The 26577-nt window shown below is 41.6% G+C and overlaps 1 protein-coding gene across 1 annotated transcript; it reads right to left on the bottom strand.

The window, feature by feature from the left end:
- Window positions 1-10651: 10651 nt before the first annotated feature.
- On the bottom strand, window positions 10652-26533 carry BROX (BRO1 domain and CAAX motif containing). Its single transcript, XM_072332172.1, has 13 exons — window positions 26397-26533; window positions 25026-25156; window positions 24145-24251; window positions 22664-22760; window positions 21089-21184; window positions 20336-20408; window positions 19890-19995; window positions 19281-19370; window positions 18396-18481; window positions 17498-17579; window positions 16622-16772; window positions 15228-15387; window positions 10652-14748 (listed from the first exon to the last, which is right to left on the bottom strand). The coding sequence occupies exons 2-13, from the start codon at window positions 25124-25126 to the stop codon at window positions 14662-14664; spliced, it is 1236 nt and encodes a 411-aa protein (XP_072188273.1). The 5' UTR covers window positions 25127-25156; window positions 26397-26533; the 3' UTR covers window positions 10652-14661.
- Between the last annotated feature and the right edge of the window lie 44 nt (window positions 26534-26577).

The following is a 26577-nucleotide window of genomic DNA, read 5'->3' as shown; positions in this document are numbered from 1 at the left end:
TCAGCCTCCACCCAAGATCAGCACACCATTCATAGCCACTCAAAGCACACTTCTCTCTCATTACTATTAAATGCATAAACTTAAAAGGTTTGCCTATATTTCTATGAAGTGTTCACTGGCCAGTACAGATCGTTTCCTCTTGAAAATCAAAGATCCTAAATCAGGTTATAAATTCGGAGTGAAAAAATTCAATAAACTGTATATGTGCACAGAATCTTCTACAATGGTTTTTTTTGCATACTCAGATCCTTCCATATGTTTCAGAAACCATCTAGTCATGAAAGGATCTGAAAGCCATTAGTATCTGAATTAGTTGAGCTGGGAAGGAGACAGAGCAAGGTGCTTAACTACTTTGATTCCAGGGAAAAATTAATTTCATTAGAGCAATTTCAGATCACATTCCTGGCAGTTGTGTTTGTCGCGCTTTCTTCAAAGGACAGGAATTAGCATTGACTGACACCAACATCAAAGCTCATTTATTCACCCACCCACGTCCTACCAGCCCTTCAGAGCTTGTCTGTTTATTCAGCACTTTAGCAATGCCACAGTAAATAAGATTTCATTTCAGAGCCCGCGTGATTTTTGTCAAAGCACTTAGCATAGGCTTCTTACTATGTCACATTAGAAACCACCTTTGTAGGTCTGATGAAGGATCAGCTAGATATTTACCTCAATAGGTGTTGCAAATGTTGTAAGTGGTTAGCAAAAGAACGGAGATGTTGACTGGAACCTAGAGCTTGTTTTTCTTTCTGTTGGTCAACAACTACAAAATCTCTTTCAGCAGCATGGGGGGTAATGCCAGAAATGATCCGTCACCCCCTGAGCTGCTTAAGTCCAAGGCTGGTTAAGGACATCGTGCCTTTGGACACGGGGTCCTGGGGAAGCTGTGTGTCACTCAAGGCTCAGCTCTCTGTTGCACAGCTGTTGTGTTCTTTCCAGCTCAGCTGGAGGCATTGGTGCCGCCCCTTCACTCACAACACACACGTAACCTGTTATCATCTCTTGTGAGATGCAGGTAGTTTCCTGCTGGTAAATCATCTTCTATTTCGTGTTTGTGCATCATCTGTCAAAACAGGACTTGATCGCCAATTAAAGCTGCTAGAGCACAGGAACAAGGCGGATGCATCACAGCTCTGCTGCCTCTTTGGAGGCACACAGAGAACTGCTGCCACATCAGACATGACACCTGACACATCACCAACAGTGATCTGCTGCCTGTGCTGCAACCTTAAGCCCCCAGGGTGACAAAAAACAAGCAGTTAGACTAGGGGCCTGTGTTTTACTCTCCAATCATTGGCAGTATGAGTTGCATATAGTCATGATTGCTCACAGATGGGCAAGAAAATGATGCCACTGGAGAAGATACTTCCAATTTCTTTCTTAAAAAGAAGTAATTGATTCCATTTTTCAACAAGTTGAACCCAACTGAGTTGGTGTACCAGTTCGACAGCTGAACAGTCTTCCCCTAAAGGTTCCCTCCAGGCCTCAGCCACTTGTTTCCTCTTTCTCACCCTTACCCACAGCTTGCCAACACAGATACCAACAGGTACCAAACAGAAACAGCAAAGAGAAGCAACCTGACAAAAAGTAAAGAAGGTGGAAGAGCCTCTTGTGCATATTACCCAGGCAGAAATGGCCGCCTGCAAGCATCATTACGCTTTTCTCACTGATGAAAAGCAGGACCATGCTGGTATGAGCAACTCTCCAATCAAAGATACAGAGTGGGCAGTAAAACAGATGCTCCCCTAAGCATCATCCCTGGCACCAGCTCACTGCTGTCTGTCTGTACTCCAGGGCTAGGTGGTGCAGAGAGGAGTTACATGATATGTAGAGTTGCTTTGGAGATGCTGAAGGGGAAATTTAAATTCATAATCCACCTGATCCTTCCCTGGTTCTCCCAAAAATACAGAGCGTACCTTTGAACCCATTCTGCATTCAGTTATTCCCACATGTCTCCCCCTTGGTTTGCAGAGAAGCTCTGAGCAGTACTGGAGACAAGTCACTTCAGGATGCCTGCCTGGATTTTCAATGCCAATGGTAAATCCCACCCTTCCTTCTGAAATTTCTACACTTGATACAAGAGTATCAAGCTGCTTCGTCACCATTGCAGGTCACGGTGTGGTGTACGCTGGTATATTTTAAGAAGCTTGGGTGTCTCGCATGGGTAACTTTTGCATTGCAGCTGCTGGACCTCCACGCAGCAAGGACAAGAGCAGGAACAGGAACTCTACCAGCCATAGTGTTCTGCAGTCAGGCATTCCCTTGCAAGTGCAAGGCTAATTTACAGGATACATGACTGAAGGGTTACCCCTTGCTCTTGTATCAGGCTCAGCAAAGACCAGGGAATGGCTGAATTTCATTAGCACATTTGCTTATCATAGTATCATAGTATCGTGCAAGTTGGAAGGGACCTTAGAGATCATCAAGTCCAACTCCCGGGATTCGAGCCCTTCTGTGTAGCAGAGCGGCACTTCTGCCACTTGTGCCACAGGGGGGGATTCGAACCCCGGGCCTCTGGTGTTGCAAGCAGCAATTCTACCACTGCGCCACCGGACAAAAGCAAATAATAATAATAATAATAATAATAGAGAAAGGATTAGTTCCTCTGGCATTTTCAAGGCTCTGTATTGGAAACAAAAGCCTTCCATCATGAGAAAAATAAAGAAGAAAAAAAGAGAAAAAATAGATGAGAGAATGGCTAATTTGACTGGACAGGAATAAATTCCACTGGTCTGACTGACCACAGCCTTGCACTTTAAAATCCTGGGACCTGATGCACGGTAAAGTTATCAAAGTTAGCACAGAACCACAGTGCCACATAATGGAAATCATTTACATTTCACTGTCTCACCCAGTTGGGCAGGCAGGCCTGTGGAGCTGCAATATTTATTGAGGCTGCCCACCAGTTTATACAGGAGTTTAAAGGTTAAGGATTCGACTCTTCAATTCTGAAACTGGGAAGAAACAGAAATGCCCAAGAAATGAGATACTCAATAGCCTATGAGAAAGCGATGGAAAATTCATTGCTTCCAGTCACTTACAGCACTTGTTATGCAGAAATGGGCTGAACTCCTCAGTTTTGCTTGGAGGCTTATGTCATCTCCAATCTTCCCAGTGAGACTCAAGCATGGTTTATCACAGCAATTTGCATGTAGATGAAAGGCATCTCTGCTGCCAGCGATTGCCTTTCTGAAGTTTGGTTTCCACTAGCTCAAAGAAAACAGCTTCAATGGGGGAATAGAACTCCTTAAAAACCTTTGAGCTCTGAACAACTGCACTCAGTCTAACCCATCATAAAAGAGGAAAATTAAGGTGCCAGCAGATACAACAGAGCAGCACAATTTGCATTTTCAACTGACAGCACAGCAAGTGGAGAACTTTGTTTACTCCACATCACCAACTAGAAATTGCACAGGCCCATGCAGAACCAAGTTTTGAATGCTTCCCTCCCCTGCCCCCATCAAGTATCATGGATCTGTCAGGGTAATAATTTAGAAATCCCTTCAAAGTGTTGTCCAGGAAACTCGTCCTGCCTAGTGTTTGTCATCATCCACGGGCAGCACTCAGTATTTAGTAAGCAAGAGATTATATGGGTCATGTTCTGAAACCTCATCAATATTTGTAAAAGCATGTTGAGAAAACCACACCGTGTCCTAAACTGATCCATATTCAACACCATCTTCCCCAAAGCAGCTTTTTTTCACCCAGAGAGTCCACGTAACTTTACTTGGAAGTTTCTCCACCAACTCTGTGTTCTAGAAGACAAAACAGAAAGACTTCAATTACATAAAAGGTAAATAGCTTCAGTTGGTATCTTCTGTTCAAAGCACTGACAAACACTGTTCCAAGTGCTTCCAGTTACCATGAGTATAGAAGCTGCACTACACACAGCTGATTTACAGCTGGAGTTCACACAGTGATGCAAGACCAACATATTTGCAATAGCAGAAGATGGAAAACATATTTAAAACAAATCTTGAAAAACAACAGTGTAAAGAAACAGCAACTGCTGATCCGCTACTATGCTTTTGAAGTGGACCTGTTTTGCTTTAGCAGAAAAAAGCTACAAGAAGTTGATGTTAGAGATACCCTCCTCTGGAGCACTGGATTCTCCACTGGCTCAGGTTTCCCATGGGGTTCCAGCTGTGAAGCCTCCTCTGTTACCCTGCTGCTCTCAGATTACTCCCTCCCCTACCTGAACCTGATAAAATAACAATTAAATGGGTTTGTGTGCCAAAGGCTCAGATTTAAGGAGGTTACAGATAAATGAGAACAGCATTCGATGAATAAGAATTGAGCTCTAATCAAGACTGCAGAAAACATGAGCAGAGCTGAGATCTTTTAAAATTCAGTTACAACTCACCTAAGATTTGGGAAAGCAGATTGAGGAAAACACTGACATTTTTTAAAATCCCTTTTCCAAAGTAGTCATTCATTCTAAAGAATAACTGGAGCGAGTTGGCAGCTCAGGCCACAGGGGAAGATACGCCGTGCTCAAATTGCAAGAGCTCATGCCCGATTCACCTCCAAAATTAAAACTCAGTCCTCAGAGACACAAGGTGAATGTAAAATGACAAAGTCCATAAGCTTCTATTCCTCTATGTTAAAACAAGCCTGTATTTTTATTTATTTTTTTTAACTTACTGCTAGAAAAACTTGACTCCAACAAAACTTTCATCCACCTTCAGCAGTTTCCTCAAGAAACACAGGGACTTTGACCAACTAAACGCTGAACCACTATCACAGCAGCCAATAACCTCTCTCCTCATAACAAAGCAGAGCAGGTTATTGTGTTCCTGTCGGGAATTAGTTGGAGTTGCATTATATTATTCAGCTGTGTTACCCAAGAGCCAACACCACTTATAAAAACAGGAGTGTTGCAACAGAGCTACACGCTTATAGAGACTTTCAGAGTTGGTGACAGCAAAGGAAAAGCACTCCAGAATTTGGTTTTAGGGAATGGTTATTATATCACTTGCATTCCCAAGAGTCCTTCCTGCTTAGACATTGTTTTCCAAGGTGCCTCTCTATTTCTCAAGACTTTTCTTTATGATGTACTGCTAACACGATATCCTGGATTCCTGCCCCCAAAATTGGGTCAGTATTCATCCCCAGGGCCCAGGATAACATTGATTTCTGATTCTGCTATCAGAAAGCAACACTAAAACAACCTGACTGCACACCTGCATCACCCCCCACCTCATCAGTCTGGGAAACAAACCCCCAAGGCTGTGTCAGCTTCTTACCTGTTCAGTTTCATGGATCATTTGCAACCAAAATCCAGCTTAAACATAGTAACTGCAGAATGTACCATACACGATTGGAGCACGTAGTAAGACACAACCTAATGACACTTCAGATTCTCCTAAAGCTTCCAAATAACTTTAATTGAAACAGCATTACAGAACCAAATTTACTCCAACAATAAATTATTCAGGATCGAAACCAGCTTTTTCTGGCATAGAGCACAGGAGTTAAATAAAGCACATCCTCTCCTGTATCCTCTATTGTACTCCTCTACTGCATATTCATATTTAGGCTCATTCAATCCCAACAGTGCAGCACATTTCCCTCTGAGGAGTTCACAAGCTGAAAACGCACAAAAGAAAAACAACACCTGGAATGTCATCCTTCTACTCAGGGGCTTTTTGCAAAGGGCATTTTATCCAGTAGCAGGAAATGGCACAGCTGTGTTCACCCACATGAACATTAAGGATCAGCAGACAAGATGACACAGGGAGCGGTCTATTACGTTATCGAAAATGTACTTGGGAGTCTCCTCCTTACTTATCTCCTTCACAACCCTGCCTTTAAATCTTTTCCAGAGGGCTGGCCAGTATTTCTGGGGTAGTCAATCCCACTTCACTTGCTGTCCATAAAATACCATTCACACTACGTTTCAATTGAACAAATTCATCTCAGTTTCATCCATTACAGGGCTCAACTGCACCTCACAGAACTGCAGTAGATTTAACTCCAACTCAACTTGCTCACTACCTACTAATTAATACACCTCATTGATCACACTGATTCTGGTACAGTAATGAAAGTCACAGACTTATCACTTCATTTTTGTTAGCGCTGAGCTGTTTTGTGCCACACGGGGAAAAAAGGGACTTCCAAGTATTTGAAAACATGGGCAGAAGTAAAATAATGAGTTTTCTCCTGGTCGTGTTTACAAAAAAAAATCTGTTTTAACAGCCATAAACTGTGGGGGAACAAGTGTGTTTCAGAGCCTCGAGAACTGACAGAAGGGGTCACAGGTCCAGCTTTCCCTGTTCCTGGGAATGTTTGCCCATGATCAAATACACCAGCTGCTGAGAAGATTCGTGTTTGGAAGGCATATAGGGCAATCCTCAGAAATACTGTTGGTTGTTTTCACTGTTGTTGTTTCTTCTTTTCCCCTCCAGAGTACGTCAACTATTTGAAAAGACAACATTAGAGTGAACTTAGTTCAAAGAAAGCCGAGTGGCAGAATACAAAGTTAGGATGTGCTTCAGAATGTTTTTCACTGCATCCTTTCATTAAATCCCTTACTTATGTTGAATAATGGAAAAGAGACCGTATATCCTGTATTTCCCTATATGAGTTGCACCTCCTTATCAGTTGGACTGAGCAGGCACTGCCTTTGGTGTGGATCTGGACATCAGGGTGAAGGATGATGCTGCACACAGGAACCACACCTGCGGTCATGGAGGGGCTGGAAGATGCAAATGAAGAAGAAAAGATGTTTGTATGGCAGAGGTAGCCTGAAGGTGACAGAAAAAGGTAGATGCTATAGCAGCCCCTACCCTAGGGATCCCATATAATCCCCATGTGTTTTAACAGTTCATAGATACCTGATGAGTACTTACTGGAATCTGTCCTGAAACACCTGCAGTCCCTTGGCAGAAGCCTTGACCATAAGTAGCTGCTACAGAAGTGCGCAACAGGAACATTATCCCCAGTAACTCATGCTAAATGCCCCATGACTTTTCTAGCTGGGCACTCTAAGTTAACTGACCACTGACAATTTTGATTCATCTTTGTATCATAAAAACATACAAATGCAGAGCATTCAGGTACTTCCATGCCACCACTCCTTATAAACCCAAGAGGAGATGGTAAGGCCCCATTCTGTATTACGCTTCAATGTAGCACAGAAATAAAATAAGACTGCATAGATGTATAAAAGACACTGAAAACAGCCCAGACTCCCTTGAATGAGCAATTATCTTAAGGTCAGGCAGGTGGTTCAGGATCTTGTAATTGAAGCCTCTCACTTTGCATAAGGACAGAGGATGGAATTCACATTCGGTATAGCCATTAATACTTCTTTTACGTAACTCACCATCTTGAGAGCCTTTTTGCTGCTTAACAGTAATCATTATAATTAATACACTGTATCGTCCTAAACAATAACTAATCTAAGCAGCAGCCATAATGCTATGTATGGTGATGTGGCGCTCATTCAAAAATTCACTATAGGAAAAAGCGTAGCAAATATGAGAGGAAGGAATGACAATAAGCAACATGGCGTTGCTTCAAATGAAAGGGGTCAGCCACAGGTCTGACTTGCCTAAGAAAAGTTGTTTTTCAGTGAAAGAACAGGCAGGGATTAGATACCAATGCTTCACTGTCAGCACAGAGGGATACACAGAACAAGGCTTTGGCTTGGACATCTATACTTTGTACTTTCATTAGCGGATGGGTTGATGCAATAGACGCATCTACGAATACATTTTGGCAAGCAGTTGTGAGTAGCATGGACAACAGGAATACAATTCAAAACATTATCCATGAGAGAAACATTTTAGGGGGAAAAAGTAAAAGTTACCAGCATGTAAGAAAATTTCTGACAATATTGTTCTGTGCTCAGATGGGAAACAGCTGCTTAGGTAGCAGTTATGCACTACTCTGTCCTGGTGAGCCCCAGCTGGAGGCTTCTGTTCTGTTTTGGGCATGACAACATTTGAAAAGCATGTGGACAAATGAGAGAAAGTCCAGAGGACGGCAGCAAGAATGAGTAAATAGCTCAGGAAATAAGACTAAAGCAGAAAGATGCAGAGGCATGGTGTTTAGTCTACAGATAGAAACGCTAAGGGGAGGCATGGTAACAGTCAAATACAGGAAAAGATGGTGAAAGACAAGAGGATGATTTGTTGATAGGATAAGAAAGAAACTTGAAACGTGGAAGGCATGATCTACGTTAATAAAGAATTTTTGGTGGAAGCATTTCAAACCACCAGAATCAATTACTAAGTGAGCTGAGGCAGTAACAGTGACCAGAAGTCTTTGGGAATAAATTCGACAGGCCTGTCAAGAATGATTTGATCTGTCCTGGGGTGAGAGCCAGACAAAACGGCCTATCTTTAATTACAATCGCTCCATTCAGATTCTTCTTTGGATTCTTTACGTGCTTTCTGCCACATCGCTCTAAATGTGAAGGCAGCACACAATTAATGGTGCACCTAACATACCGTATCCTGGTTGTTACCTACCTGTGTGATAACCAGGCTTTTTCTTACTATTTTCTAATTGCTCTTTTGCTCACAGTAAGGCTCCAGGTACCCAAAGGCAAGGAAAACACCTTTCGGGCTACTGTAAAAGACCGGTAGGCTGATATCAAGCAATCTGTTCTGAATTATTTGTTGATTGATTATATCATTTGATGGGAAGAAAAGGTTTACTTTTTAAAATGTTCTCCAGCAGGTCAGAGGTCACTTAAACAGCAAATGCATCCCAGTTAATCCATTGGTAAAGTAAGTCAAGAAATTATTAACGAGAAGAATAAACCTGAACTTACAAAGAAATGAAGTGGCTGCAATTTAAACTGTCCAAAACCAGAGACACGACCCCCAGGAGAGCATGGACTACAGAGCAAAAAGCTTTAAAACCTAAAGACAAGCTCATCCTTGAAGTTGCACTAAACACGGTCCTGCATCACCTAGTTCGTAATATGAAGTGATCTGAAACTTTGCAAAGAAGCCCGCCATTGTGTAAATCCATCCCTCACAGGTTGATGCCCATGGTTAGATTCAGCTATTATATCATCCATAGAATTCCACCATCAATGGTATATTTTGTTAGGATAGTCAAGATAAGTAACAGCTGCACAGAAATCTGAGTTTGGCAGGATGTATGTTGCAGAGATGCACCACCTGGAGATGCTTGTGAGAGTAAAGCGGTTTTTAATCTCTTCCAAGACCAGGACAAAATGAGATCAGCTTTAAGTATTTTTACAAATTACATTTTCCCTTTCCATCTGGTAAGAACATCATTTTTCAGCTCAGCTGAGTCTAGAAACCGTGTTTCATTCATGTCGCACTCCCCGCTGGTTCATGAAGAAACAATATGGGGCTCACCACATCAGCACGCTGCTGCTCCTTCTCTTCCATGCTGTATTCTTCCACAGTCTCACCATTTGCAAAATAAACAATCCTCAGAGATTGTGCTCCATCAACAACTCCATTGTGCTCCTCATTCTTGTGGAAAGCATCCTCCTCCTCCTGCCCAACAAATGGCATCTACTGGGAGCGCAGTTCTGGTGCAGTAGATACTGAGGGTACAAGTCTGTTCTTTAAAAAGAAGAATAATCAAGAGGACAACATTCTGCATCATAGAGAAGGGTCATAATCTCAGCAAATGCAATTTCAGGGCAGTGGAAGGGTGACACGCAGTAGCGCACAGGCATCACCTTCAACACCTTACCATTCATTTAAGAACATGCTTCTTTTGTTTATTCACTTTTTTCCCCTTTCTTGGTTTCACTTACTTTTGTGTTGCATCATTAATCTCCATATTTCTCTTGCTGCAAGCCAGCTAGGGAAAAATACACTTCTCAGTGTTTATAAATGCAACTTGTTTACTGGATGAAAGCTGAAAGAGTACAAAACATATAACAGCACTGTGTCTAGCAAGAGTAATGTCCCAAATCCACCTTATGGCAGAAGGTCAGTGAGGAGTTACCTTCTGAAGCTTCAAAGGCTATAAAAGTAGGAAACCCAGCCCTAAAGCTACAGGATGCAAGGAGTGCTTGTATTTGAACTGTGGGTGGGCCCTGGCTATTTGCAAACTTTGCATTAGATTAAGAACAGGTAAAAGAGAAACTGGAGCAAGGTGAAAGAATAAAACACAAAACGTGTGTGTAAATTGCTACTACTGAGGGAAGCGTTAAAAAAGGCTGTTGCGGGCTTTAGCATTTAATTCCCTTAGGCTAGTTTTGCCTTCTAGAAACCCAGCTAAACCCTCAGGGGCTAGAAGGCTCCAGCGTGTGCTTACATAGAACTAAAAGAGCCAGCTGTACCTCTGAAAAAGAATACATTTGTTCCCGATTCATGTGCCACCTGCTGGCAATGTAGAGCAGTGTCCAGCAATCCGCACAGCATTAAAGCCCCTAATCAGAATATACAGAATATCCCACACCCTCACAGGACTTGTCCAGGCCCAGGCACCAAAGGAGGTGGGCCTTCCTACACAAAGAGCTGATCCAGGGGTCCCTCAGCTGCCATGTGACATTTGTTCAACTTTAGAGTATTGCCAGCGGAAAAAGACTTGAATAAATTCAATCACTGCCAAAGAACCTACATTTTGCACACTCTAAATCAAGAGACAGATATCCACGATGAGAAGTATGTGACAACACCAGCTGCTACTGCTGTGACAACACAGTGACCCTTGAAAATGGATTTTTAGTTTATTTTTAAAGGGATAAGTAATACACACGAACAGGAGTTACGTTACTATTGGAGCTTCAAGCTAGACAGGAGTTAGATAGTAGGTGCACTGATAAGGTGTAACGTATCAGCCCTCAGCCAACATAGAGAAACTTCCAACTTCCCTGAATTCACATGGAACATAGAGGGATTACTGCCTCCTCTTGCGTTCCCTGAATACTGAAGGCAGAGAGAAGCTTCATGAGTTTATTTTCCACACAGACAGTTAAAAATACATTTTAGTAACGTTTCTCATAGAAATCGTATCAACATCGCAGTAGTGAAATCAGTGCAACCAAATTAAAAGGACAGGAAGGGTTATTTACAGTCATATGGTATTGTATTAAAGTTGCAAGATCAGAAATTCTAAAGTGCAAAGGTGACTATACCCTACACAGATACAGGTATCTGTTCTCTTGCTTATACTATGAACCAGCACCATCATTACAGACACACTACTTAATCATGCTGAACCATCAGGTGAACAAATATCACCCCTAGGCTGACAGGCAAAACTCCTCTATTGAATTCAGTTGGAGGTGGGCATCAGCATCTGAGGGCCAAATGCAGTCCTTCAGTTTTAGGAGTCTCACATGCTGGGTGGAGATTAACTACTCTCAACCCAAAAACATGGAAGAAGCATATTAGAGGTATTTAAATATAAGTCTTACAAATAGCTTAGCAGTTTGATTTATAGAAGATTAAAGACCATCAATACATTCTAAAAGGGTGAAGTAGAGGGCCCAGCACTCAGTATGTTATTCAGCTGCAGTTCTGTCCTATCTCAGACGGAGCGCAAGTTTGTAAAGACTATTTACACCAACATCGTTTGAAGGCTTAACCAGCAGAGCTTCTAAGCCAGAGAGCAGCCACATAAAGAGGCTCTTGCAGCAAAAGAGTATTAAAAAGTCATCTTTCAAAATACCTCACTCTTAAAAACTACGAAAGGAAATCATAATTGAAGGAACACAGCTGCTAAGCTTCTAAATTTCCTGAAACTCTCAGTCACAGAATCACAGAATCACAGAATGACCCGGGTTGGAAGGGACCTCAAGGATCATGTAGTTCCAACCCCCCTGCCTAGCAGGGCCACCAAACATACGCCTATACTAGATCAGGTTGCCCAGAGCCCCGTCCAACCTGGTCTTGAACACCTCCAAGGACGGGGCATCCACAACCTCCCTGGGCAGCCTGTTCCAGTCAATTCACCTATATCCTTGAGCACATTCAACAGGCAATCTATGTATTATTTACAGTAATTCTTGCCATCATCCAACAAAATCAAAGAGAGAACTGCTCACTGACTGACCACACTCTGCACACGAAGCAGTCTCCAGTTACTTATTCTTGGGCAAAACTATCCAATGTTCACCATAGGATTTTAACTACAAGTAAACAAAGCTTGTCTTGAAAAGCAACACATGTTAAGTGAATTAGTTTGTTCCATTAGCCTATTTTTAAGCTACTGCATCATATTTACCAAAACAGCTATGGCATAAGAAGCTACACGGCTCGGCTTAAGTAATGCCATAATCTGACACAACCCACTTGGTTATGCCCTGAACTATTTACAGTGAACTTGAATCAAACAAACCACTTGGTTGAAGAAAAAGTCCAAAGAATTAAGAATTACAAGGCCTTAAAATAATCCTCCCTAAGCATTTGTTTGGGAATGATTTAGTCATGATTTAGTCATGACTTGTTCATTTTAAGAGATTTATACACTGAAATACACCCATGGTCAAAGGCTCACTGGAAATGAGTCCTGGCATCTACATGTGCAATAGCAGACCAAGGTAAATCTGTGCCACAGAGCGTAGCAGATGGAGAAGGAGGGGAGAAGGAACAAACGGAATGCAGTATGTCTAAAAAGAAAACTGACTGGGTTGGGACACGTCAATATTGACACACACAGACTTCTTATGAACAATGAGCAACTGCAAAAATTCACTGTTCTGAAATGGAGTTTACTGCATCTTGAGCCTTAGCAGGAGCAGGTTAGGAAAACGCAGATGACTACAGCTGTAATAAGCTTTGTAGAAGGATTAAAAATCTGTTTTGGCAAAATTTGTTTTTAAACAACGCAAGATATCTGGAAACCTCAGCCAATCAGTCACAAACAGATCTGAATAACTCTTCATAAAATATACTCCCATTACTTCTACAGCATCGGAAGAAAACAGACCTATTTTGGACATAAATTCTTCTTGATAGTTATTATCTCTACCCACATAAGCCCTTAAAGAATAGAAACTTCTTCCAAAGAAGCAACTCGGTTGATTTTATGCATATTTTTGTGTACAGACCCGGCTGAAAGAAAAATCCATCACTGGAAGGTGCAAGTTCTGCATTTGATTCACCACGATAGCCAGTATTAGATCCTCTTTGCCTTTTACAGCAATGAATTCTGCGCTTTGGTCCAGTACCTTGGGAAGAGTCTTGAGGCTCATATTAATCCCATCACAAGGTTGTAGTTCCACAGGCCTTCAAGGAGCTATGCTCCAGCCCTATAAACTAAATAAGTTACACCGGTCCAATGGAATGTTGGAAATAAAATACTGAATTACACCACAGTGGAAAGAGAACCAATCCAGACAGTACAATGCAAAGAACATTTTTACAGCATACATCACCTGAATTGCACATGCCATCATGTTTTCCTGAAATGGGAACATTCTCAAGCTTAATTTCCTTCCCAGGTAGAGTTAAATGCAGTAACTAGTACCTAGAGACTGCAAGGCTCTCACTTCAATACATGCACTGTATTTCCCTCTCCCCCCCCTTACAACAAATTGGAAAGTTACAGTTTTGTTGACATGGGTGGTGTTGAGTGCTCAGTACTAAAGAATGCTTTCACATTTTCCACAGTAGGCAGATACAGAAAAAGCAAGTTCTGCAAAATACTTTCTCAGTCTTGACTGAGCTCGGTTTCAGCAAGACCTCTTCAAAAGGAGCTGATTTCAGAGCACTACTGCAAAAGCTGAGATATAGCAGTTTTCAAACAGCATTAAGGAAATCTAGAGCTTGGTCTCACTGTTGTTCTTTCAGCAATTTATCTAATCTCACCTGTTACCCTAACAGCTTCTTTTAGACATTACTTAGACAGAAACACAGCATCTTAGTTACCATTCTACTGCCTTATGCATTACAACTTCATATATTCAAACTGAGCTTTTCTAGTGTCAGGAGATTTCAAATATCTGCTGCTTTCAAAGTTACCAGCTCTTTAAAATTCCAAAAGCTATGAATGAATGATGTTGCAATGCATCACTTTCAAGCATTTCCTTATTACTTGCTGCATTACTTCCACGTACAATGTGCTAGTATAGGATTTTAATTTAAGGACAGACAAGCTAAAGTGCCTCACCACAAATTCTTATACAAGAACCTTAATCTAGAGAGGAAAGAACGGAGGCCCATAGTTTCAGAAGAATATACATTGTGCTCCAATTATGCAAAACTTAAGGTTTTCCAAGTCCTGTGAAATACCACCGGATACCAACCTACACTTTCTTCACTCACTACAATTAAGTGAATTATAACGCGTCAAGATGCTAAGCCTGTATGACAAACCCTTTATAAATATAACCCCTCGTGCAAACTTCCGTTTGCAGAACGTGACGTTAAATAGCATATATTATAATGGAAAATCCTCAAGCATAACAATCATGATATTTCCTTTGCTACTTGTGGGTAGAAACCCACAAAAAGAAACTCTCTAGAGGCACAATAGGAACATTTAAGCTCATTCATTCTATGATACCCCACCAAAACCAAAATAAGTCAGATATAAATAAACTGCTAGAAATGTGTCACATCCTTAAGCAATACAGATGCATACTAACAAAAGTAAGCTATCATAGTCTTCTAAATTAAAAAAGAAGAACCAGAAAAAGGGAGATCGGGAATAAAAGCCCCGGAGTCCAATTAATACAGTTTTAACGTGAATTCAAAGCACCTATGGCACTTAAGAAATCTGGCATCCACTGTCTTTTTGAGGCTTTATATCTGGCTCCTTCAGAGGCTTTACTTCTTCATCTGGTTTTGGTTTAGCCTGCGAACAAGAAAAAAAGAAATTAAATACCACAAGTACAAACCACTGGGCCTCCACTGCATTCAAGCAGCGCTAACTTACATATCCTCATCTAACAGCTCTCCCTCTTTTCAAGGCTAAGGACTTTGAGCAAGGACAAGGGAAAAAAGCCAAATGCTGACTATTTCAATAATACATTTTCTTAAGAGGATCTTTCTATAGCATTCTGTCCCGTATCATCTCAGTGTCTTATATGCATTCAAGAATTTCTTCTTATTCAGGATTTAGAAAAATATAACCCCTATTCTCCAGTCGCTGATAGTACAGCAGAGGGATTAACCAACTTGTCTCCTTGCACAGGGGAAACGTGAGCTCAGGAGGTAGCTGCACATCTAAGTCTCTTTCTACTGACAAGGGAAACATTATACAAGACTAAAATACTAATTCATTATAGATAGAATAACGTTAACAGGAAAGAAAAATATATAAGATTTTCTTACAGTGTCATCCTTTGGTCTCTTGGAGAGATCAAATGCAGCAAGCGCTTCAGGAGTCCAGTGTGCATTCAAGGCAGGAAATTCAAAAGGAACAGGCTCCACTAAGCCATAGTTTGCTTTCAGTTCCAGCTGGGGAGCCTCCGTGGGCACCTTCTGAAAATAGCTGTGGTAGAATACAGTAACAAATTGAAAACAACACACTCTCTCTGGAAGTTTCATTTGCAATTCTAAAGAAAACCAATCCAGGTTTTCACAGCACTACACTCATTCTGCTTCACGAAGGCACCATCCAGCATGCATTCTGTCAGCAAGATCTGCAACACAAGCAGTTCCTACTTGGTATTGTTCAACCCCAAAGAGCCAGGTGGATTCTTTCCTGCTTTGCACCCATCATTCCCAGTACCTCAATGAGAAGAACACCTTTGTCCAGAAAAATATATATCTGAAAACACTTCCCAGGAAAAATGAAGAGGGCAGCTCTTTTTCCTCCACTATTGCAAGACCAACCTTCATGTGCCAGACTGCATATTAGCAGCAACACTCACAAAGACTTGATACAACATAAAGCCTGAATGAGGGTATAAAACTCCCCTAGGCAAACTAACAATAGTTGAAAACTGACTATTACTAATACATACTACCTTAGTTCCTGTGCTGTGACAGAGCTCTGTGGCAGGCATATCACCCCCAGCAGCCTCCTGATTATCTAGTTTCCTTTTCTGTTTGCTTGGCATACTTGACAATCCTTTTCATTTAGTCAATTCCCCTACCACACTGGTGTTCAAATACTGTAAAAAGGAGAACAATCCCACTGTAGAACACCATGTTTATAAAAGCAGAGAAAAGGAGAAAGAAGTCATCAAGAGAATTCTAAAGTCAAACTTCTTGCTATTTTAAACCACTACCAAACTCTTTCTTGGAAGGAGCATGAGCTGACAGTCTTTAGAGTTCTAAAGCTCCTAATATCTTAAGTATATTCTTCATGGAAGACAGGACTGTTTCGTCTTCCATCTGTTTTCTTCTACTAGATACCATCACAAGGGAAAAGGGTACTAAAGCAACACAGCAACTGCTGCACGAGTTTCTCCAGCGTAGAAGACAAAGGAACAAAGTGGCTGTGGCACAAAGGAAGGAAACAGCTTAACCTCTCCACTATCAGTCCAACCTATACAGAGAGAGTGGTAGCACAGACTCATACGAGTCCAGTCAGAGGAAAAAAAAACACCTGCAATTCTGTAAACTATATCTTACGCTCTATCACAGTGTAAGAATTAGTAAATGTTATTTTCCATCTCATCCTGAAAAACAACAGCAAAAAAAAAACCAACAACAAAAAACCCAGCAGATAGGATACTAACAGGCTATACAGAGTCTTGTACCAATCCCAAATTACTTACATGAATCCATTCTCTCTCTGGCATTTTTCAAGTGTGTTCTTAATCAAACTTCCCAATTTCCTAAAGAAGAGATGCCCAGAAGGTTTGGCAGTAGTCCCAGGCCCTTTGGTTTCTCCATATTCTTTGCACAATGCCTCAGCCTTAGCAAAAACTGCAAGAAAGAAATGTAATAAAAGTCAATTAAACAAGTCTGTTAAGTGACAGTTCTGATCTACACTGCTTGAGCTTTAAGAGACATCAGGCTCTCTTCAGTCGTCTAACTTCTCAGAAACAAAAATAAACTAAAAGGCAGCACTTCCAGCCAAGATTTACTGCATCCAAAAAATGACTAAGAACAGAAAAATAAAGAAGTTTTTTGAGTAGAGAGAAAGGGAAATATTCTTAATTTTGGGGCAAAATGCAACGGTAAGCTTGAAAACTGTGCAACACCGTAGAGAACGAGAATAGAAATGAAGGTATCCATGCAGAGCTGCCATTCAAAAATAAACAATACTTAATATGGAGTTGGAAAAGAAGCACTCATCTCTAAACAGCAGGCACAATAAAAAACACAGTATCTGTTTTACCACAAGTAATCCAATACAGTTTGCTCTTACTCTTCTTTCTTTTTTTTACTATTTTTAAAAGTCTTTAATTGGATTATTTGAGCATTTTTACACGTTGTGGTAAAGTTGAGCAGTACAGGCTGCTGGGATACAAAAGAAAAAGCCACCTGTCTCTACACAATACAGTATGAACAGTAACTCTGTTTTTGTGTGCCGGATTTTAACCAGGTAAAGAATAAAAGCTTAAGTTAAGAAGCAAAACCACCCGCAATATAGCAAAATAAAGAGGGCATGCCATCAGATCCTATGATCCAGTCTCAGTCACACTTACATTTTTCTGATTCTTGGAGAGATCTAATCGCTTCCCCACACTTATCACTGGCCAATAAAGTTTGACCGTGGTAACAGTATGCCTAATGAGAGGACAAAATCGTTATCAGCATCACCAGGCACTTCCCAAATCAATTCACTTCTGTCCTTCCTTACATTAGTTGGCTGTCTTTGAAGCTGCCATCCCCTGCAGACAGCTGACAGTTTGGGAACGCAAGACAAAGCAGCACTCGCTGATGACTAAGTACATTTACTTTAACCAACACAGTTCAGCACAAAAAAATGAGCTGGGTCTAAAGCAAGATGTCTCACATCTAGCCATGAGCATCCTGGAGCTTCATGAAGGCTTTCAAATCACAAGTAGCAGTATACAGTCTAGTTCAGATCTGTTTCGCTGTATCAACATGCAGTATTAAACCCCACCCCAGAGTGAGCAGGAACTCCAGGAAGTTTACAGAGACTCTCAGAACTTTTGACTCCAACTCTACATCCAGATCAATGGCTGTGATAGGCTACAGGAAGTAACTGACACATTGAGCAGCTGAGGACCTGAGTGCTACTATAATAGCAGATAGTCACGTCAAAGAGGACAGCACTTGGAACGGCATTTAACATTCGATGCAGTTTCCTTCAGGACTTTCAGAAAAGATGAGCAGCTCTGAATTATGCCTAGAACCAGATTTTGATACATATAATGGAAAATGAGTACTACGCTCAACCTGATTCAAGCTCCACACTGAGGAAATTCCACCAGGCTCGGCAGAAACACTTCAAACGTGACCAACACTGCAGAGTGTCTTCACAGCAAGGAAATAAAGTCAAGGCAATACGTAAATCCCACTCTCAATCCAGCCCACAGACACACTAAAAACTGCGAGTTAGATCAACGAAGTACTTACATAAGCCATATAGAAACAGGACTTCAAGTTTAAGTACTTCCTCCATTTACCTGCATAGGTTGGATCCAAACTGGATAATGTTTGATCTGAAAATATGTAGGTAAAGTTAGAGTTTAAAACATTAAAAAGGAAATACCCCCTAATTCCACTCAAAGATCAACACTCATAAACTTAGCAACAGATCCTAACCACAAAGTAGCTGGAAATCAATGACATAAATAATTCCTGCAGAAGCACAGAGAAGCTATGAGAAAAATAGAAGCACGCAGTTTACTGAGCTATCGTGCAATTATTCCTAGGATCCCTGAAAGAGCTGTCCACTGAGCTTGGAAGGTTAATTTTACTAAGAACCTTTAGGCAGCACTTCAAAGTTGGCACCCAGCTCAATTCTAAGGAGTGACCTACAGGTACATTACAGTATTCTCCCTCTCATATCAGCTTACACTTCTGTACTTTTGCCAGCCACCCTCGCAAGGCCACAGGTCAGCTTGCTCATCTGAATGGATGTACACAATTATTCCACTACAGGGTTGACTGTCAGCATCATACTTCGCTGCCCAAAGACAGCTGAGCTCAGCTCACTTCCATCAACCATTTGTTTGCTGTTACTGCATATTGTCACCATTCTGTCTTCTCTCCACTCACCAGTATATCCCCACCACTGGCTACAGAAAAACACTCCCCCCAAAATAAAAGGTCTTATCAGAATGCATTTGTTACAGCACTACCTGAATCCATTGATGCACTGAATAGAAAACCAAATACGCAAAGCATATCCACTGAGAAATAGCATTGATTTTGCAATTAACAAGAGGTTGAGGCATGTCTGCTGGCAATAACACACACACACACCAGGTCACTAAGGATACAAAACAAGACACTTACCAGCTTTTTGGTAGAAGTTAGCCGTCTCATAAGCAAGGGCAGCTATTAGGCCTGGATTGTGCTTCAGCTCAATAGCCCGAGCAATTGTCACTGAAAAAAGAATCCCACACTATGGTATAAAGCCTAATTGAAAACATCACTCCATGTTAGTGGATGCATTCAGCATTTCAAAACCCCTATACGAGCAGAAAACAAATATTACGTTCAAGCTGCAGGATGAAGATGGCCTGTTTCTTGAGCAGATCAGCTTCAAAAACTATTAGTCTAAAGACTAACCAGTGAGCTACAAATATTTTGAAGAAAAAGGACAAGGAATTCATGTTAGACAAGCACAGAAGAGACCACATGAAAGATGAGAAAAAGAAGGAAGCAATGTTGCATGTAAGTTCCACCAAATTAGTTAAACTTGTAGTATCAAACTGATTTGGGGCATTTCCGCCTATAATTGTAACTCATGCTCCATTAAAAGCGAGCCTCCTCATTAAGCCAAAGAGCTTCAGTAGAAGGAAAAAAACAGCACTGCTGCAAAACAGACCTTGCATGACATCACAGAAACCCACAGACAAAGGCTGTCACTTCCCACCCCAATAAGAATATATTTGAAGATACCTTCTTGAGCTTCGGCTTGGCACTGGATGATGTAAGAATCTATAAGTCGAGCTTCCAAATCTCTTCCTTTTTCTACAGGTGTAATCAATTTTGGAATATGACATTCCTAAGTACAAAGCAAGCCTCTAAGTCAGTTTAGGCTCAATATCATTGTTGTCAATACAAAACACATCCTTTATTCCTAGAACAACAGATCACTCAGTGAAGGCCCCAAACCAGCTGGCTGCACTGTTGTAGGTACTAGTGGGTAGACAGACTGACTACTCTTCCATTGGGAAGGAAGGGATTGAACGACAGCAGAATATATTAACATGCTTCTCTTCCCTGAATCATTCAGGCAGCCCTAGGTATTTGCTTACTCTGTAACTGCATCAGAAAAGCAAAGACTTTTCTAAGACGAAACGTACTCAGAGACAAAGAATGGACAACAACCACAGTCATTCTACCTTCAAATGCTTAAAAATCCCAGCTGCTATCTTCAGGCTTCTGTGAACATCTTTTGCTTCATCTTCTGTTATGCTAAGAAAGGACAAAATATAGAACAAATCACTCACATTTTAGTTGGAAAGAACCTAAGTGTCATTTAGTGCCACCTCCAGCTTTTGAATTGGACTATGGCCAACAGTTGATTAGGTCAGTTATGGCTTTGTCTAGCTGAATCTGGAAACTGGCATGGAAAGCACCCTGCTTCTCTGAGTAACTTGCTCCAGTGCTGTGATGCTCTCATACCAAAAAGCTCTGTATAGCATTCAAACATTACAAAAACAAATAGAACTCACTTGAAAAAAAGAAAAAAAAAGAAAAAAAAAGAAAAAGAAAGAAAAAGAAAGATATGACTTGTAAGTAGAAGGGAGCCTTAATGTTAAAAGACAAAGCATTTAAAACCTGTGGGGCTGAGAGTCAGCAGAGCTATGATTTTAATAACCTGAACTTCATACGTAGGTATCTAGAGCAGCAAGGATGAAGGGCTTACACAGAATTTACACTTTCTCTACACCATGGTGTATGATATTAACACTATTTGTTCATCAACAGAAGAAGAGCATTTTGATGTTAAAAGCATGTGAATGAAGATGAACTATCTTCTTGAACTCCTCTTGTCTCCACTGCACATGCACTACAGCAGTCTAAATTCTGAACCTGCTGAGACTTCTGGAATATTGCTGCAATACAATTACTAAGAAAAGAAAACCACTTACTCTTCTTTTCCAGCAAGTCTTGATGCATATTTTGTGTACCACAATGCTACATTAAAACCCATGGAAACCAGTTCAAATACTGCATCCTGCTGGGCACTACAGAAAGAGAGAAAAATAAAAAGAATAACCCCCTCAAACAATGTAATGCTTTCCATTTTGTTCTGACAAACTCTCTCTCTCTCCTGATAATTTGCAGCAGAGGTAGGCATTTCTCTCCAACAAGCCAACAATTCCCAATTCAGACATTTCTACTTGCTGAACTGCCTAGAAGACACTTCAGCTTTTACTTATTCCCTCTAAGAGTTCATAGTTCTAACTTTCCATGTCCAGATGCCTACCAGTACCACATGGGAACTTTTATTTTTAAACAGTAACTTGAGATTTGTTTAGTTTTGGGTGTGGCTGACATTTTTTCTTTTTTTTCTTTTTTTTTTTTTTTAATTGCACATTTTGTGGAAAGTTCTGGAATGTCTACTTTAAAAGTTGTAACTGCTAAGTTAATAAGTCAGAGTCTATTACATCTCTTTCCAGTGAGTATGCTATTGCAAGTACTTATATAACTGCAGTCAACTGGCATGCACAACTAACAGGAAGTTTCTAAAGCTAAAAACACAGAATCATAGAATCACAGAATGGTTTGGGACCTTTAAGGCCACCTCATTCCAACCCCTCTGCTGTAGGCAGGGACACCTCCCTCTAGACCAGGTTGCTCACAGCCCCATCCAGCCTGGCCTTGAATTCCTCCAGGGAAGGGACATTCAAAACACCTCTGGGCAACCTGTGCCAGTGTCTCACCACCCTCAACGTGGCCTTTGAAAAGACTGCGACCTGCAGTCCTAAATTCAATACAGTTTAGGCATTAAAAAGAAAGGTGTGAGGGTGGGGAGAATAATACTGGCACCAGAACAAATGCTTACATCCATGACAAAACCATGACCAGCAGAGTATCTCTCAAGGGCAATGGAAGCTTTGGGGAAGTAAAGCACAACTTTTAATAAAGCATGACAGATTTGTAAGCGTGGCTAAACAACTTGATTGCCTACGACACCAAGAGGTGATTGAGTAATCCAGGGGGCTCTCTCCAGATCTACATTCCTACTTAAAACAGCTGCTTTGTTTGTTTGCACTAGGAATATATATACTAGGAGTTTCAGAAGAAAAGATCAAGTCAGTCCTTGATCATCATCCGGACTTCAATAAAAAAATTTAGAAGACAGCAGTGCCAAATGAAAAAGTTTGATATTGCAGTAAACTACGCTTTCATACTGAAGCTCTTTTTTGCACTGCATTAGCCAACTGCAGATATAGTCTGTAAACAAACTAAAGCACTGTAGGGTCTTTCATCATTAACAAGCACTACCATGCCTCTACATAAAGCCAACAGATGCTGCAGAACACTTACTACAGCATGGCAATTAAGAAAAAATGCAAAGCAACACGTTGTTGGAAACTACTTTATGTTCAAAATTCTGTTACATGTTCAAAGTTTAATACATCCGTGCTGTCATATGTGCACACATGTAATGGACAAAAAGGAAATAACTGCATACCACGCAATCACAAAAGCATACACACCATGGCACATGTCCCTGTAATGTGTCTGTCCACTTGAAGTTCTGGATATATCGCAGTTTGCATTCTTGGGAAGAGTCATCCAGTGAAAGGATAAAACCTGTAGAATAAAAGAAGATAATTAAAAGAAAAAACCAAAGCAGCACTGACAGCCAATTTCAATAAAGAACAGAAAGAAGGAACGAAGGAACAAGAATTGGTGAGAACGCAGATAAAGGAATATTTGTTACTGTCCTGCTCAAAACATGTTACCTCCTGAGACTTTTATTCTTCACCATCTTGAGAATAAGACTTGAAAAACACAAACTGGCTACCAGGAGAAAATCTTTCCACACCATGTTACCAGCTTATAGAATTAGGAAATGTTTGGGTTGGAGATCTTCAAAATATCACCTTGTCCAGTCCCATACTGTGAGCAAGGGCATCTTTCATTAGCTCAGTTTGTAGGTCTGCAAGCCTTCATTAGCTCAGGAAAAGCCTGGCATGTACCACATGATGACCAGCTGGGAATTTGACCCAACTAGGTACAAGACGCTTATGGCTGCTCCCTGTTACTGTAACATTGGTAAGTCAAGTCCAGGAAAAGCTGTCTGGTCAACAGGGAGAGAGAAAAGGACTTACAAGCATGGATTTACCTAATTACCAGCTACCCTGTCTCCCAGGCTACAAGAAATTGTTTCTTTGTGCCCACAACTGCCCAGAGATGGACCTTGTAGCAATGGGACAGAACAATACAACAGAAAAGGCATTACAACAAAGGTGTGATGACAAAAGGACTGCTACAATAGAGAGGTGCTATAAGGGAAGGGAAGAAGACTGCTCACTCATATCTGAAGATTCCAGGTCTGCAGGGCAAAGTTTAACCGAGGAGGGATCTCCAGAAAGAGATACTTCCCCTGAAAGCAGCCCTTAAATGGGATCTCAGAGAGGTGCAGCCAAGCTCCACACCTTTCACTCACACAGCTGAACTGCCTTCACCTGTACTGCCAGGACTGACCGTGTCCTTTCCCAGTGGTTCAGGCTGTGACTGAACATGCCAACTACTGAAAATAAGAACCTAGGGATATACCTAAGATAAAGAGCAGAAGCATAAGTCTGCAACAAGTTCTATTGCCTAGTAATAGATAAACCAGGAGTTTACACTGAAGAGTGACCCTTATTAACTAAGGCATAGATTCAATTTATGCTTCAGGAGCAACTCACTGGTGTAAGAAATGACACTTTCTCCTCTAACAGAAAGCACAATGAGGGTATGAGCAACAGGATAAGACAGCCAGTGCTTTCTACTGAGGGTGAAACAGGACATGGAAACATGCACAGAAGGCAAGTGTCTGTGACTGGCATTAAGCACAGAACCCACAAAAATACTCTCCTTCCTGAGAAGTGCAGAGTTTCATATAGGATTAGTTCAACACATGTTCAGAGAAGCATTATTAAAACACAAACTACATACTTGATTTATTAGCCATTCTGTACATTCCTACCTTGCAAGAGTGAAAAGTACAAGTCAGCTGCATTCTTCATCATCTCTGGGTTACAGCTCAAGTCTGTAAAGAGCTCCAGCAGTCGTGTTCGAGATAATCTCAAGTCACTGCATGGGGAAGAGAAAAAGAATAAGAAAACTAAGAAGCTTTACCTAAGAGCATGCTGTTGAATCCACCTACGTTACCACCATTCTATGGGCTAAGGAAGTTAAAATCAGCGTTCGATTCAGCTACCCTAACATAAGGAAGGTACACTGAAAGGAAGATGCCAAATAAACACAGAAAAATCTTCCTTTCATCTCTGGATACATAAGGTTGATTTTCTTTGTTAAAAGCACAATATGTTATGGATAGATAACAATGATTAACAGGAAATAAATTAACGGTTATCTATAGATTTTATAACAGACTAAAATGAATATTCATTTATCTACCACAGGATAGGTGCAGGTAGAGGAAAGAGCAGTAAGAAGCAGGAGCATTCATCAGCGTAAGAATGGGGTGAGCATACGAAGAGATAAGAACAGATCTGAAAATAAAGCGTGGTCTCTCTTCGTTATATATCTGACTACAATAAAACATTTACGTCTTACTCACTTACAGAGTAACCTTTTGCAGAGGAATGCACAGTCACCAGAAAGACAAAGAAATGTTTAGTCTTTGGCCTCTGTATTATTACAATAGGTCTTACTTTACACTAAGAAACTTGAAAACTGGATAATTCATTCTTTGTAACTAAGCATTCAGCGCTATCAGCATTTCATTGTCTCTCAGCCTACACACTTCTAGTTATCTTCAAAACAAAATCAGAAGAATAGCCATCACTTTTAACAGCATCCTCCAAACAGAGACAGGCTGAAGTTGATTACAAGCACACTCACTTGCAAATCTTCGATGAAGCTGGAGTGGTAGCTACTCCATAATAATTGAATTGAACAGGAGCTGTAGCCTTCAAAGGGTTGCGATGAAACCAGTGAGTCATTTTCCTCCCGTAATATTGTTTACACCAAATCTGAAGCGTGGAAAGAAATGAGCAGCTGTAAGAACACAAACAGCTGAGGCGCTTCTCCGTTCGCATATTAAAATAATTTGAAAAGTCACATATATTATTATGCTAACTGTATTTTTCTCTCTTTGAAACACTAAGCCTTCACCACCCATACGCTTAGTTTTAGAATTTCCTTCTCTTGCAGTACCTATTTGCTATGTTGCAACTATTTCTATGAGAGCAAAAAAACGCTATGCCTGTGTTATATATTACTGCATACTGTTCTACTTAAAACAGTTTTTACCTCCTGTGCAAGCTTAAATATTTCCCACGTCATTTACAGGTTGCATGGTAACTGTTGAGTCACGGCCTGAACCACAGATTGAGTACCTGGCAAAAAGACCCAGTCAGCCCTGGGAACACAGGTGAAGGTGTGACTGGAAGGCGTGGAGCCTGGCCGCACCTCTCTTAGACCCCATTTACTAAGGAATGATATCTGGTTGGAGATTCCTTCCTTGTGGAGTTTTTCCTGAAGGCCTGAATTTTTAGAGGTGGCTGAATGCTTTTCCTTTGTAACACTTTTCATTGCACTGGTCCCTTTGCCATTACATCTCCTGTATCACCATTCTGCTGTGTTGATCTTTCTAGTCGTTACGCAGATGTATCTCAATTCACTGATGTCACTATATTGGAGGTGTTAAAGAGACAGGGATGCATTACACTGAAGGACATGGGTTATAGGTTTTCAAGATCTCAGGAGGTTTTCAGGACCTAGCAGGCTGAAGCCCTGAGCACCCTACTCTGACCCTACAGCCGATGTTGGACTGGAAACACCCTCAGAACCCCTCCAACCTGAACCCCCTATGATGAAGCAACTTCTTACTGTGCCTGCTAGAGCCCAGGCCTTATGGAATCACCAGGAAGTTCCTTGTCCGCGACCTGCTTGTTGGTTACCTCGGCCCCCACCTCGGGGGTCACCCAACCCCACAGCGGCCGTTCCAGCGCAGTCAGGCCGTGCGCGCTGCCCAGCCCCTCACCAGGTGCTCTCGGTCAGAAACGCGCTCTGGGCACCAACCCCGCTCCTCAGACGCACGGCGGCCCGCCGGTAGAACTCCGTTGATTGTTCACCGCCCCAACGCTACCAGAGGCGTAGGGCCGGCCAGGCCGCACGCTCCGGCAGCAGGCCCGCGCCGTGACAGCCCCACCGCCGCATCCGCTAGAGTCTGTCGAAGGGCGGGAGACCTACGGGAGCCCCGCTACTCACCCGGAACGCTTCTGCCGGGAGCGGCGGGGCCCACAGGAGAGGATCGATCCCCGCCGGGCGCTACAGCCGAGTCTCAGCTGCGGCGGCGCCCTGCCCGAGCACGTGACCGCCGCCATGACACGTAGAGAGGCGGAAGCGGCCTCAGGCGGAGCTCCCGTGCCTCGGTAGCGATGGCGCGGGC

Source organism: Excalfactoria chinensis, chromosome 3 (genome assembly GCF_039878825.1).
Source record: "Excalfactoria chinensis isolate bCotChi1 chromosome 3, bCotChi1.hap2, whole genome shotgun sequence".
Taxonomy (NCBI): Eukaryota; Metazoa; Chordata; class Aves; order Galliformes; family Phasianidae; genus Excalfactoria; species Excalfactoria chinensis.
The sequence above is the reverse complement of the archived record's forward strand: the minus strand, read 5'-3'. Positions and strand labels throughout refer to the sequence as shown.

Coding starts and splice junctions, on each gene's coding strand:
- BROX (XM_072332172.1), bottom strand. CDS start 25,126: ATGACTCACTGGTTTCATCGCAACCCTTTGAAGGCTACAGCTCCTGTT. Junction 18,482..19,280: donor TAACTTCTACCAAAAAGCTG/GTAAGTGTCTTG, acceptor ACATATTTTCAG/ATCAAACATTATCCAGTTTG. Junction 14,749..15,227: donor AGAGACCAAAGGATGACACT/GTAAGAAAATCT, acceptor TCTTGTTCGCAG/GCTAAACCAAAACCAGATGA.